The following is a 15,141-nucleotide window of genomic DNA, read 5'->3' on the forward strand; positions in this document are numbered from 1 at the left end:
TAAAAGTTTTCAGATCCACAGCTTTCCCAGTGAGTACATTCTTCCCATGGGCTGACTTGCCCATCAGACTGCAAGCAATTCCTTCTTATTGCAGGTAAAAAAACCCTGAAGTCTAGCAAACGAGAATTAGAACGGAACAGCCACTCACAACAGTGAGAGAACACCCATTAACCACCTGCTCCTGAAAGCGGGGTTCGGTTGACAGGGATGAGATACAAGCAGCTGTTCACACCCATCCGCCTATTAAATTGTTAATTGCAAGGCATCAGCTGCTAGATTTAGAAACTCTGCTTTGCAGCAGAGAGGGCATGACCCCAAAATACCCATGAAAGTACCTTCTACAGAAATGAGAAAAAAAAAAAAAAAAAGAGAGAGAGAGACAAGACAGATTGAGGAAAGTTAAAGAGGATAAAACGAAGTCTGATTAGCAAGTGGGAAGGAAGGGAGGGGTTGGAAGAGCATTTGTACTGCAGGAGAGGGCAGTGTTTAAAGTCAACAGGCAGAGAAATGAATGGTGATATTTTAGCCAGTTTGCCATTTGCTCCTGATCTCTGAAATACCTGCTTTTCCCAAAGACAGCAGCTAGGAGCGAGTGCTTAGCCTAATCCTGGAGTTTTCTTGCTTTGCTTACATAACAGAGCCGATTTGTGATGTCCTCCGTCGCTATTTTGATTCTTGCAATTACTGGTCTGAATGTTGAGGGGTCGCTGCTGAGCATTTCATCAAGTTTCATTGAATACAAAGAAAGGAAATGCAGCCAAAAAAAAAAAAAACCCACCCCAAACACACACCCTAGCCAGCCTACAGCTCATTGGTTGCAGAAACACCCAGGCTGAAAATATGGATGTTTCTTGAGTCTTATCAATTCAGCATTTTTCTTGGATGGCCTTTCTTTTAAAACTTTTGGGTGATCTAATCCAGTGTTTTTCAACTTTTTTTTTTTATAAAGTACCCCTTTATAATTTTTTTTAAATACCCCCAGTACCTACAGTTTTCAGACACACATTTTTTTTCCCTACCATTGCAACACATTTGTTTAAACAACTTAATCATAGCCGGGCGGACAATGAAATGTTTGGGTGTAAAATCTACAAAAAGAACAAAGCGCTGTAAAACTTAAAAACAAAAATTCAGTTTTCTCCAAATTTCAGTTGTGTTGACGTACCCGCCCAGACTTCTCTCGGGTACTCGTACCACTGATCTAATGCAGCTGCTGCTCTAACAGAGGGAAATCTTTGAAACCAACTCCAAGTGCCACACGTTCAACTGAAATGTTACAGCAGAACCTCAGAGTTACGAACTGACTAGTCAACCACGTCTTGCATGGAACCGGAATTAGTACTAGCCAATGAGGTGGCAGCAGAGACATCCCTGCTCTCTCCTTCCCCTCCCCCCACAAAAAAAGCAGCTCAAAAACAGTACAGTGCTGTGTTCAATGTAAGCTACTAAAAGGGAAAGTTTAAAAAGTGTAAACTAAAAAGTTTGATAAACTAAGGCAGTGGTCCCCATGGTGCCCGCTGGGCCATTTCTGTGCGCCCGCCGAGCGATCGGGGCCGGGGCCGGCAGTTAGGCAGCCCCACCCCCGGGTGTGCGGCGTATTGGTAGTGCCGTCCCAGGCGCACAGCACAGGGGTGGCCCAGCCCCCGGGTGAACGGCGCAAGGGCTGTGCCGGCTCCTGGGCGTGTGGCACAGGCGCCAGCTCTGGGCACGCAGCGCATGGACGGTGGCAGCCCCGTCCCCAGGCGCACGGGACATGGGCTGTTCCAGCCCAGGGCGCGCAGCGTATGGGTGGCCCCACCCCCGGGCGCCCGGCAGCCCCAAAAGTTTGGGGACCACTGAACTAAGAACTTTCTGTGCTTGTTTCATTTAACAGCAGCATGTTTCTCCTGCCTAGCAAAGTTTCAAAGCTGTATCAAGTCCATGTTCAGTTGTAAACTTTTAAAAGAACTCTTATTTTTTGTTCGGCGCTACAAACATTTCAGTGTTACGAGCAGCCGCTATTTCTGAGATGTTTGTAACTCTGGGTACGTCTAAACTACATGCCTCCGTCGACGGAGGCATGTAGATTAGCCAGATCGGCAGAGGGAAATGAAGCCACGATTAAAATAATCGCGGCTTCATTTAAATTTAAATGGCTGCCCCGCTCTGCCGATCAGCTGTTTGTCGGCAGATCGGGGCAGTCTGGACGCGACGCGCCAACAAAGAAGCCTTTCTTGATTGGCACAGGTATGCCTCGTGAAACCAAGTTTACCTGTGCCGATCAAGAAAGGCTTCTTTGTCGGCGCGGCGCGTCCAGACTGCCCCGATCTGCCAACAAACAGCTGATCGGTAGAGCAGGGCAGCCATTTAAATTTAAATGAAGCCACGATTATTTTAATCGCGGCTTCATTTCCCTCTGCCGATCTGGCTAATCTACATGCCTCCGTCGACGGAGGCATGTAGTCTAGACACACCCTCTGAGTTCTACTGCATTACAAATAGATTGCCAGCTTACTGGCTCGGCGCAACGAGCCAGTATTCTGTTGCCGGTCGTGGCCGGCATCGGCTGCCTCTGAGGAAGGTGTCTGAGGAAAGCAGTAGGCAGCTTCCCTGGGAAACCTTGATCTCCAGACAGCAGGGGCTGCCTTTGCTCTGGAACAGGAAAAATAAACTCTTGATGAATTTTAACAGCTGCTGTTCTGACCCAGGAGCCTGGCTTAATTAAGCCAATCCTGTGGCCCACTGAGATGAAGGACGGCCATTCTCATGGCCCACTTGCTACCCTCAGGTGCCCGTTGCTGGTCTGATCCCACACTGCATCCTCGCCAATCTCTCGTGGCTATGGGCGGCGAGGGCTAGTTGTGTGTGAGAGAAGAACAATTTCCTCTTATTCCACCTGAGCCAGCTGCCTTCCTCTTCCCCCTCACGGCCCCGGGCAATCACAGGTAAGTGCCTGAGTCACAAAGACCTTTCGCTGCCCCTCCCCTTGCGGCGCGCATACTCACGGCTCCAGCTTGTAGACGTACTGCCCCTCGGGTGTGCGCTGCTGGTGGTAGGTGAGGTTATAGGCCAGCATGGTGCTGATCAGGTCAGCCAGCTGCTGCTTCTCCTTGAGACTGTACAGCTGCGTGCTCACCTGGAAAGAAACAGCCCCAGCTGAGACTCCTTCACACACGGGACAGCCAGTTACCCCTCGAAGGCGTCTCTCTGGCCCCCTCTACCGTAGGATCCGAGCGCCTACCGCCTTCAGAAGCGGCATTATCCTCCATGGCAAGGTGGGGAAACTGAGGCACGGAGCAGTGACGTGGCCTAACACAGAGAACACACAGCCCGGGGCAGGGCAGCTATTCTATGGAGGAGGAGCTGTCCTACACCTCGCTGGCACCATTCAGCTAGAAACTCGGCGTCCAGCTGAACAGCCAGGAAAAAAAGGGGGAGGAGGTAGAGTGGAATGGTAGGAGACAGATATTCCGACCTGCCTGTCAAGGCCTATACAAGAACAAAGTCCATCAGACTGAGGCCGTGTTCTTAACCGAAGGCTTTTGGGACATGCCAAACCAGCGCAAAGCATTCATATTGCAATAAAGCCCATGCCAACCACGAGGGGCTGTGATCTGTGGCCTACAGATCCAGGGAAGAGCCTAGAGACTTCAGTCCAGAGCTTTCTGCGTGCTAAGGGCCCACCCCCATCTCTGTCTCCTGTAGGATCCATTGTGCTGGGTGTAAACCACTTAAGGAGGTGGGTAAAATTGGTTAGAGAATCACACGACAATATGTCAGACATCAGAAGCAGGAACACACACAAACCAGGAGGGGAACATTTTAACCCGCCTGGACACCTGGATTTAACAAGTAGCCATTCTTCTACAAAGGAATTTCACCATCCAACGAGAGAGCGAGCGCGATACGTCTACACTACACAGTTTGGCCAGCAGAGTATGCTAATGAAGTGCTCATTAGCATTTGTCACGCTGTCATTAGCATAAATCTCTGCCCAAGGCTTTTTGCGCAAAAACAAGCATTGCAGACGGGTCCGTTTTGCACAAAACCGCCCTTTTGCGCGAGATCTTTATAGCTCCTTTTTGGAGGCAAAGGGTCGTGTGCCAAAGCGGTCAGAAACTGAGAATGGGGGACAGGAGAGGGATCACTGGATGCCCTGTTCTCTGTTCTGTTCACTCCTTTTGGGGCACCCGGAATTGGCCACGGTTGGAAGGCAGGACACTGGGGTGGATGGGCCGTCGGTCGGACCCAGCCTGGCTGTTCCGATGTGCTTTGCACTGGATGGCTATCGGGGCACAAGCCCGCACGCCATGAGGACCGGAGCCCTTGTAAAAATTTGTCCTGACTTGTGGAACTGGATGATCTTCCTCCAGCAGTGACCTCCCAGGGGTCGGAAGAATTGAGGATTGTCCCGGATTGCTGCCGTGAATGGGATCCCTGGGGGACTGCTCCAGCTGGGCTGGCGTGATCCCCAGCCCGGATCCCGTGTAGTCGGTTAACCAGTTAAACCTAGATCAACCTAACGTGGCCTGTTTAACTGGTTAACTGATTAACAGGGATTTTACATCCCTAACAAGTACCCCGCTTTACTCCAAAAGCGCTCCGCACCCGCCAGACGTCCACTGAAGCAGGGAGAAGTTGCAGGCTGTTTCCTGGGAGCTGGTGCAGCCGTTCAGGAGAGATTTCAGTGCTCCCTTGCCCACAGCACTAACACGTATGAATGTGCGCCGCCGGGAGAAACAAAACCTAGCTGTGGGCACATCAGCGAGGCGATGCTGGATCCTCTCCTGAGCTGCTGGGAGCCAGGATTCCTGGGGTCTGGCACCAATGGGCTGTGTTTGGTTGGGTAAATCGCAGGGTGCCTCTCAGAGAAGCGGGAGGAAACATGCACAAGCTACTTTGAGTTTCATTCCTTTGGGACTGCTGAAGGAAGACAGTAAGTGCTACATGGAACACATTTTACAGATGCTTGAATGCTGATCAATCCAAGAGACTCCTCCATCACTCCCCGAGTTCTGCACACAGAGGACAATAGGCAACAAGCACTTCCCAGCTAGTTTATTTCAAGGGAAAAATGCAGGAGGAGCGAGAGCACAATTTTTACTGCACCTTGGCATCGGATAACCGGAATATAACCCAGCCTGGCAATGCAGCAGCTGTGTTCAAATCAGGAGTATGAGCAGACATGTTTGAAAACAAAAAACAAAAAAAGCCCAACTGGATGTGTGTGGGTGGGTATGTGTTTGTTTTTCTGCAGCATCTGAAAGTGACAAACTGACAAAAGGCTTCCCTATCGTCTCCAGACGGGGAGGAAGGTGCATTGCAGAGAATTGACAAAGGGAAGCTACAAAGGGAGGCGCTGACAGTCACAGTGTGTAATGGCAGAAATCGATGTCAAGGAAGAAAAGCGGAGGCAACAGCATTTTTTTTAAAATCTAATTCTACTGGCAGAGCCACTGCTGGGATCCAAGGAAGTAACCATGAGATGCGCTGCTCTGTGCTTACCACCTGCAGATGGTGGCATGCTGCAGACGGGGAAACAGAAGCAGAGAGTTTAAGTGACTTGGCTGAGGTCACGCAGGGGGTCAGTGGCAGAGCCCGGGATAGAAACCAACTCCACAGCTCCCTCTGATGTTTCGTGTCCAGGTGCGGAAAGGCTTTCGGTAGGTGCGCCAACATGGAGGGGATGTATCGCACCAAAACTGCTCCCATACACGGACCATGTGTGACCGGGAGGGTGGAGCCGAGGGATCAGGGTGCAGGAGGGGGCTCAGGGCTGGGGCAGAGGGTTAGGGAGCAGTGCGAGGGCTCTGGCTAGCGCCTCTCCCCTGGCTGCAGGCTGCCCCCAGCCCTCTCGACCCACAACAGCTTGGGGTCAAGGGAAGAGCCCCCCGGTAGCTCTGGGGTGGGCGCTGTGCTCGGGGGAGGGGGCGCTCTCCAGACCCAGCACGAAGTAGTCGTGGCTGAGGGGGGAGGAGGTGCCCCTCCCCGACGGTCCCAGCGTGGAGCAGCCGCAGCCAGGGGAGAGGCGCTTCCGTCCTGGCCAGGGCTGGGGCCGGCGGGCAAAGGCGGACACCCAGAGCGGGGCTTGTCAGGCAGCTTAGACCAGGTCTCCTCTCTCCCAGGCGCTAACTGCAAGGGCAGAGAGGAGCTCACTCTGGCTCCAGCTGGGGAGCAGGAGGCACCTGCCTGCCTGGGGGGGCTACCGAGGGCATCAGACAGAGCAGGCTGGGGAATGGCAGGTGGAGCTGGGGGGCTCTGGCCTGCCCCGGCTCCCAGGCTGCAGGGGCCTGACGGGTACTAGGGCTGCAGGCATGAAGTTTAACCAGTTAACTGACTAAACCCAGGTGGGCGGGGGCTGCTCCAGCCCCACACGCCTGCTGGATCCCCGCCCGCCCCACAGGAGCCTGCAGACTCCGAGTCTGCACAAGCTGGGAGCCGGCAGCCCCGTGGGACTGGTGCAGCCCTCCCCGGCCACGGGCCTCAGGCCAGGGGCTGCTCCTGGGTAAGGGTTAACCATTACCCGGTTAGATTAACCGGTTACCCGTTCACATTCCTATCACAGACCAAATCTTGCTCTGGGTCCCACTTCTCCGCTCACGGCCCCTGTCACTCCACCGGTACCGGCGCCCTGCCTTCAGCTGCTGCTACCTGTCGCTCCCCGCTCATAGACAGCGGCCTTCCCCTCGCTGCCTGTACTGCTCTGCTCCCTTCCCCACGTTGCTGGCCTCGTGGCTTGGCTGGATCCCATAATGCTGGCGACTTACCAGGGCAGGTGACGTCCCATCTGTGGAAATGCAAACTGACCCGTACGCACATGGACAGACGGGCGCACGGACACACTCTCTCTGATTACGAGAGGCGCCGAGTTCTTGTAGCGCCCACTGACTCCAGTCGTCGGCCCTACGCACCTCCCCAAGGACCCCAGATGTCCAGCAGCAGAACTGGGACATCCTATGACAGCAGCCCCAACTTTGAAGCTCACCTAAAGTTTGGGGCACGAGGCTCGTACTCCGTCTGCTCGAGGTATTCGGTGCGTCTGGGGATCCCGCTCCTGTGAGGGAGACTTTCCAAAGGGAAGGGTTCCCGCTGCCCCATGGACAAGCCCCCCCCAGCCGCCTGCTTGGAGACGTGCGCAGACACTCACCGGCCGGAGCTTCGGGGAGATGATGTCTAGGAGCAGGCAGAGTGCCTCCAGGATGAGGGGCTGCAGCCCTGCGCGGCTCCGAGAGCTGGGCGCGATCCCCGCGATCATGGACGCCACGAGATTCTGCATCTGGTTCAGCTTGGTCAGAGCCTGGCTTAAGACAGAGCAGGAACGCTGTGAGCCACTGGGCTCCAACAGCATGTCCAGCTGCGGAAGGCAAGCCAAAACCCCGCCCCTTCTGCCTGAAGCCACGCCTCTTCCCCCTTGCCGGCATTATCCACCACCCATGCACATCGAGAGGCAAATAACCTACGAAGCCAGGCGTTTCAGCCCAGGTCCCCTGCCCCAACTGTAGTCAAAGGCTACATCCGTGTCGCCGAAAGAAGGACTCTCTCGCCTACGCAAAGGAAGCCAATAACCCGCCCGCCTAGGCCCCAAACCACCGACCATTAGTACTCGACCTCAGTACTTGCCTCATATTGGCTGTTGGGATAGGCTAGCCTGGGGATGCTGGAGGCGGCAAAGAGCAGATGAAAAGCCACCGGGAGGAAGGGCAGGTATCTCATCAGCTGGAAGTTCTGGCCGTGCTGCACGGTGCTGGTGACTATGTCGGAGAAGCCCAGCCACTCCAGAGCCAGGCACACCGAGCCGAAACTGGAATCCTTTAACTTCATGTTCAGGAAGTTGTCGTACAGGCCCTGGAAGGAGCGGAGCAGAGCGCCGGTTACGCACCGATCCCGACTAGACAGCTTATCGCCGCCGCGAGTCCGGGTTTCAAGCATCCCGCTAATACGCAGTTCGGATCAGCCTGCTGCATTGTCCAGAAGCAACAACCAAATTATTACTCGCAGCATCGGCCTGTTAGACATACACCGGCCACCGAAAGGGTTTTAATAGATGTCTGATGACCAGTCAGACCAGCTGCCCTTACCCGATCCCATGTCTCATCCCAGTTGGCGTACCACAAAGCCGGGAATTGTCACGCGTCTTAGTTCTCCCCCTTTAGAAGGCTAAAAGCCACGTTTTCATAACTGGATTTCTGCGTGTGCAGGCGAGGCGGACAAGCATGGCCCCTGTACAACAACTGCATGTGCAAGCATCGTATTTGCCCGTGCAAATGTGTGATTTCAACCACTGCGTGTGCAAAAGTAGCATCTAAACGTTTGCACATTTGTGCAAACAAAAATAAAGGAGTTTCAGATCTTCAGCCAATTAGAATATGGAGTCGCCGGTACTTCCCTCCGCAGGTGTTTGCGGTACCTCCAAGAAGATTTATATAAAGGATGCCTAGCAGGTTTTAGGCATTGGTATCCCCTGCCCCCAAAAGGGAACGGCTTCACTTCCACACAAATGCCCGACTGTAAAAACTTGCTTTAAATTTCACAATCAGAACGGCTGCGTTGGAAGTTCAGCCAGAAACATTCCTGACATTAATGGAAACACGAATTCTTGCTGAATAGTGACGTGAACGAGAGAGGCGGCTGTGTTAGTCTGTATCTGCAAAGGTACAAGGAATTCTGGGACTGACAAATTTCTTTGGGGTAAGCTTTCGGGATGCATCTGGTGAAGTGGGATTTTGCCCACGAAAGCTGATGCCCAAAGAAATCGATGAGTCTAAGGTGCCAGAAGAATCCTCGATGTTTTTACTCATCAGGGAGCGATTCTTGGCCAGTATCACCATCCAGCATGCAAAGGACGTGTTTACCAGAAGGCAGAACATCACTGAGGACCCAACAGAATTACACACCAGCCGGTTTGGCTCACAAAATTCATCCCCCTCTTTCCTACGTCGACTAGCATCAGACTTACTTCCCTCGGGCCTCAGGACGCATTAGAAGCGACGGGGAAGCGTCCCACCCTGTTCTACTGAGTTCAGTCAGGACCCCCTACAGTGTAACCCCACAGGAAGGGGGCAGGAGTCCACCACGTCCTAGCTACTGTACATTATCTCGACACAGTGCATGGTGTTACGGTGGCCTCCAATGGTTACTTACCTGGCAAGGCTGAGATTCATAAAGCAGAAGAGACCAAGACCCTCTTGTTTACCAAGGAACTTGGAAGTGATTTTCAGTCACTGCTGTTCCATAGTGAAACCTGGATATGCCCTTCCTTCCACTCTACAGCCTCTGGCGTGGTCTTACTTTAGTACCATCAACTGGCAACACATGTGATCCTATAGACTCAAACTGCAGCAGGACCCCCCTGGTGTGATGCCAGCCAGAGCGGGTGTTAGCCAAATCCCTGCCCCATTACTGGGATGGAAACTACCTTGGGGGCTGGAGGCAACAGTCTTTGGCTTTCCTGCTGTACCTGAGTGAGCTTCTCTTGCTCCCCGGAGGAGGTGGCGAGATGCAGGACGTGGTGGAACCTTTGGGTGGCTGCATTAAGGCCGGCTCTTCCCCCCGACACATTTAACCCGTCGGCGTCACCTCCCAGGAGGCTCGGATTTGGCAAGGAAGGGTCCATTCCGATCCTCTGTCTGGGGGGAGACAGCAAAGAAAGAAGTGGGAACACGGATGAATAATCAACCTCACCTGCTCCTAAAGAAAGGATGGTGGAGTCCAAGGATAAATCGATTGGCAGGGTCGGGGGCTGTTCAGAATGGCGTTAGCACTGCCCTCTGTCCAACTTACAACCAACACTGAAGGTGGCACAGTGTAAGAGTACGAGGTACCCCAGAGCTGCCTAAATGAAGCCGTCTGCGTAGCAGGATATGGATTATGGCCTATGGCTTGTAAGGAGACAGGACGGTCCTCACCCAAATGCAGGATACGCAGCTGCATAGGGCACCCGAAAATCTGGGGCACTGCTGGGTCTGAAAGTCCACCCACCCGCCTCTTCCTAGCCCTGTGCGGTGGCTCCGCTTCCTCCGGAGAGGATCTAGCGAACCTGCAAGGGACACAGCCGGCCAGAGCAGTTAGCAGCACGGAGCCTGGGAAAGAGCCGTTCAAGCGGTAACGAAACCATTTTGCAGGCATTTGCCAACCCCAGATCTATCCTGTCCGTTTCTGAATTGATTCTGTTCGTCGACAGGGCCTCAGGGTAAAATCTGCGTAAAATATTTCATCCGTGTGTGGCTGAAGATTACCAAATCACATCTTTTTTTTTTTAAAAGCGCATCCACCCCTCCTCCGGGCTGCTATAAGAACGGCCAGACGGGGTCAGACCAAAGGTCCATCCACCCCAGTGTCCTGTCTGCCCACAGTGGCCAATGCCAGGTGCCCCAGAGGGAGTGAACCGAACAGATACTGATCAAGCGATCTCTCTCCTGCATCCATTTCCACCCTCTGACAAACAGAGGCCAGGGACACCATTCCTTACCCAGACTGGTTAATAGCCATTAATGGACTTAAACGCATGGAGGTTATCTAGCTCTTTTTTAAACCCTGTTATAGTCCTAGCCTTCACAACCTCCTTAGGCAAGGAGTTCCACAGATTGACTATGCGCTGTGTGAAGAAGAACTTCCTTTTATTTGTTTCAAACCTGCTGCCCATTAATTTCATTTGGTGGCCCCTAGTTCTTGTATTATGGGAACAAGTAAATAACTTTTCCTTGTTCACTTTCTCCACACCACTCATGATTTTATAGACCTCTAGCCTATCCCCTCTCAGACTCCTCTTTTCCATGCTGAAAAGTCCCTGTCTCTTTAATCTCTCCTCATATGGGCCCCGTTCCAAACCGCTAATCATTTTAGTTGCCCTTCTCTGAACCTTTTCTAATACCAACATATCTGTTTTGAGAAGAGGCGACCACACCTGTACGCAGTATTCACGCTGTGGGCGTACCACGGATTTATACAAGGGCCATAAGATGGGCCACGGGGGCACCTATTTAACAGTACCACGGAGGGCCCCATCAATCCTAAGGAGATTTCAGATGTGTCCATGGCAAGCAAATGCAAAGAGCGGCTTGCTTCTATAGCCTCTGCGGTAGGCGAACCCCACCCCCACGCTGAGCAAACGAGAGTCCGTTTCCCACGCAACCCGGGTGGGGACATAACCCGCCCCCCCGTCACCTCTGCAGCTTTGGAAGCTGGAAGATCTCCTGCCAGACAGAGAAGAGGCCCTTGTTGTGGTCCTTCAAGCCAATTTTCATTGTCTGCACCATCCGTGCGCTGAGTTCCTTCTTGCCTCGCCCATGAAGGAACTGGAAAGACAAGCAGAAAGTCGGGCAACGCAACGAACACGAGGGAGGGGCCCGGCTGTAGCGGAAGGAGATTGGGGGCCAAGGCAGGAAGAGGCGTTTGGTAGCATTTGGCCATTCACCCTTGCTAGCTTGTGCTGATCTGAATGGGATGGCTGATCTCTCACACTTGGTCCAAAGCAGTGGGGAGTAACCCACGGCCGGCAGGTGACCTGTCGGGGTTCAACATGCGGCCCATGAGACGTTTTGTCTCCTGCTGCCCACACACAGGGTTACCGGATTCTGCTGGGGTTTTCCTACCGGTGTTACTAAAGTAGCACATACAGCAAGGGCACGTGAAACAAGGTGCCAGATTGCGCATAACGTCGACGGTGAGAGCTGGGCGCTCCCTCTGCATCCAATCAAAGTGCTGCTACGGTCCAGTCGGCACCGGCATCCCCCGGCACATTCGAGGGATGCGAGTACAGTGAGCAAACCTACCCTGTCCTGTGAAACCCTCTTGCAGCCCACTTAGATGAAGGGTCAACTCAGGCGACTCACTCGGGAAATGAGAATCGTCCCAGAATAAAAAAAACGGCCAGACTGGGTCAGACCAAAGATCCAGCTAGCCCAGTATCCTGTCTGCTGACAGTGGCCAGTGCCAGATGCTCCAGAAGGAATGAACAAAACAGGGAATCATCAAGGGTGTGTCTAGACTACAGGGTTTTTCCTGAAAAAAGTGGCCTTTTTTGAAAAAAAAACTTCTCCTGCGTCTAGACCGCCGCCGCATTCTTTCGAAAGTAAACGGAAAGAACGCGGAGGGTTTTTTTCGACCACGGAAAACCTCGTTTTACGAGGAAGAATGCCTTTTTTTGAAAGTGCTCTTTCGAAAAAAGGCGCTATGGAATGCAAACTGTGCTTTTTCGAAAGAGAGAATCCAGACTGCCTGGGTGCTCTCTTTCGAAAAAGCACCTTGCTTTCTCGAAAGTCCTGGTTCTCGTCTAGACACTCTTTTTCGAAAGAGGCTTGCAGTCTAGACGTAGCCCAAGCAATCCATTCCCAGCCTCTGACAAACAGAGGCCAGGGGCACCAATCCTATTCATCCTGGCTAATAAGCATTGATGGACCTAACCTCCATGAATGTATCTAGCTCTTTTTTGAACCCTGTTCAAGTCCGGGTCTTCACAAGCTCAGAAAGGGGAGAGCTGCTTCACAGGAGAGCTTAAAGACATTCAGTGGGGCAGATGGACAATCCACGGGCCAACGATGGAGATACTGAGCTTTTCCTCTAAGCTGCCAGCTAGAAGCCAGCCGTGTAACAAAAGTGGCAGAGTCTATACCACCCACGGGTCTATGGGAGGTGGGGCAACATTAATAATCTCCTCCAGCCAGTCCGTTCATTAGCAGCTGCAGCAGCACGGCCAGGGCTCGGCGAGTGAGGTGTGCCGGGCGGGAGAGCCAGCGCTCCTGTTTCACCTGTGCCGAGAGAAAAGGCCGGTGGCGGCTTTGCCGTACCTGCAAGGTGTTGATACACGAGCGGATATCGTTCTCCGTCTTCTCACACAGCACCGCCAGCGCCCCCGTATCTGCCTTCATGCCCTGCTTGACGGCGATCTACGGACACGCAAGGCAGGGCGTTAGCTCCCAGACCGCACAGGCCTCGCCGCGAAATAATCCCGGGCAGACAGGCGCGTTGGGCGCATACTGACCTCATACAGCCTCTGCACCAGCCGGGAGGGGGCGGTCTGAGGAAAATGTAAGAGGAACGCTTGCTGTCTCAGCAGTCTCAGAGAGGGGACGTACCTGCCAAAGGGGAACACAGAAGCCTTTTAAGGATTACCCTTAGGGCGGAGGAAATACCTCCTCTTGAGGGGTTGTAGCCGGTTCTCCTCCCCACCCCACCCTTTGTATTTTACTTTCTATACATTTATTTATTGTGTTTTAAAAAAACTTCGTAAGCCACCTCGAATATTTTAAATAGAGAAACCAGGAAAAAATATTTTAAATAAATAATAAATAAATAAATGAGCAGGTTGCTACAGCCCGGGTCTGCCGCGGAAGCTCTGTCCATAGGAAAAGCTGTAGACCCCAGCATATCCCTAGGGATGTTAAAAAGTGTGTGTGTGTGTGTGTGTGTGGCGGGGGGGGGGGTGTTTGGTAATTGTGTAGTGTGTGGGGGGGTGTTTGGTAATTGTGTAGTGTGTGGGGGGGTGTTTGGTAATTGTGTAACTGCTGGAAATTTCAGCAGTTACACGTTTACGGGGCAGGGAGGGGAGACGGTTCAACAGGAGCCTGTGAGCGCGAGGAGACAGCTTTTAAGCCAGCTCCCCATGTATATCGCCAGCCACAGAACCACGCCCCCCACGCTGCACTGCTTAAAATCCTGCTCTCCGCAAGCACCGGCTCCCACCTGTGACACAGAGGCAGCAGCAGTGTGAGGGGGAGGGCCCTTGCGTGTAACCGTGAAGGTTAACTGACGAGGCCAGGCCCACGGGTTAACGGTTGAAACGTGGACACGGCCACATGCCTAATACCCGCTTGGCTGTTCGGGTCATGGGTCGCCCGGGGTTTGAAAGTCAGAGAGAGAACGTGGCGACTGAAAGGCTGGTGAGAGGAGGTTTGAAAGGCGCCTTCTCTGGGGAGGTTTGGTAACAGCTTGGCATGGGAACGCGATGGCGGGAAGAGGTGCTCACAGAGAGGGGTGTCTTGCGGCCCGCTGACCGAACGTGCCAGCGTCTCTCCCGCCCACTGGAATTAGCTGGAGGAGAAACCAAGACGCGAACGCCGAGGGAGAGAAGAGCAGGGGTGGGGATTTGTTCCCCATAATGAAGCAGCCAGCCTTTCCCCAGTCACACCACACAAGCCACGGACTCCGGGTGGGTGCCGAGGAGGAAGCAAAGCATTCAGAAGGAAAACTAAACCACCCCCCTTCTTTATCCCAGTCTCAGCCTCCTGCAAGGCCCGGAGCAGCCAGCCGGCAACTCCCGCTGCTTGGTTCTGGTTTTATGCCCCATCCTTCCTCCAGTTTCCTGACCCAGAGGGAGAGGCCCAAGAGAAAGATACTAACTGGTCATTGCAAATGCAGATGATTGGCCTTAATAAGATGCCTCCTTCTCGTCTCCTTTTTCTGCCACTTGCGCCGCCAGGGTTCGCCGCTGGCTCGGTCTCCGTGTCCTTACGGTTGATGATGTTCAGCAGCACGTTAATGGAAGCCTGGAAGAGTTGGGCGAGGGAAAAAGGAGTGAATGTTCTTGAGGGATACAGGAAAGAATGAATACAGCTGAGCTAATTCTCGGCCGCAGGGAAAACTGGGGGTCGGTCGGTTTACTGCAGGGCGGGGCTTTCCTGAGCGGATTTCTCTCCCTCATGGGCTTTAGTCCAAGATCAAGCACAGAACTGGCTTGTGTACAAGAGGTGCCCATTATTGGGGGACCCAATGCTGGCCCTGTGGGGGGATGGGTGCCGCAAGGCAACTGCCAAACTCTACAGTCCTATGGGTATCCTAGGGATGTTCGCGCACAGTCGTGTAAACGAATAACCGATAAGTTAATCCTAGGGTGTGTCTAGACTACAGGGTTTTTTGAAAAGAGTGGCCTTTTTTCGAAAAAACTTCCCCTTCGTCTAGACTGTTGCTGAAAGTAAATCGAAAGAACGTGGCAGTTTTTTCGACTATGGAAAACCTCGTTTTACGAGGAAGAACGCCTTTCCTCAAAAGTGCTCTTTCAAAAAATAAGGCGCTATGGAATGCAAACTATGCTTTTTCAAAAGAGTGTCTCCAGACTGCCTGGGGGCTCTCTTTCGAAAAAGCGGCTTGCTTTCTCGAAAGCACTGGTTGTCATCTAGACGCTCTTTTTCGAAAGCCTCTTTCGAAAGAGGCTTGCAGTCTAGACGT

At 53.0% G+C, this 15,141-nt stretch overlaps 1 protein-coding gene across 1 annotated transcript in view; it reads right to left on the reverse strand.

Annotated features, from left to right (window-relative positions):
- Positions 1-15,141, reverse strand: part of CHTF18 (chromosome transmission fidelity factor 18) — a 51,765-nt gene that overhangs the window by 24,719 nt on the left and 11,905 nt on the right. The window contains exons 11-18 of the mRNA XM_075899806.1: positions 14,317-14,462; positions 12,959-13,052; positions 12,765-12,863; positions 11,143-11,273; positions 9,437-9,605; positions 7,600-7,824; positions 7,127-7,276; positions 2,985-3,115 (exon numbers count right to left, since the gene is read on the reverse strand). Coding sequence (XP_075755921.1) covers positions 2,985-3,115; positions 7,127-7,276; positions 7,600-7,824; positions 9,437-9,605; positions 11,143-11,273; positions 12,765-12,863; positions 12,959-13,052; positions 14,317-14,462 — 1,145 coding nt within the window. The remainder of the gene's footprint in view (positions 1-2,984; positions 3,116-7,126; positions 7,277-7,599; positions 7,825-9,436; positions 9,606-11,142; positions 11,274-12,764; positions 12,864-12,958; positions 13,053-14,316; positions 14,463-15,141) is intronic.

Source organism: Pelodiscus sinensis, chromosome 16 (assembly GCF_049634645.1).
Source record: "Pelodiscus sinensis isolate JC-2024 chromosome 16, ASM4963464v1, whole genome shotgun sequence".
Lineage (NCBI taxonomy): Eukaryota > Metazoa > Chordata > Testudines > Trionychidae > Pelodiscus > Pelodiscus sinensis.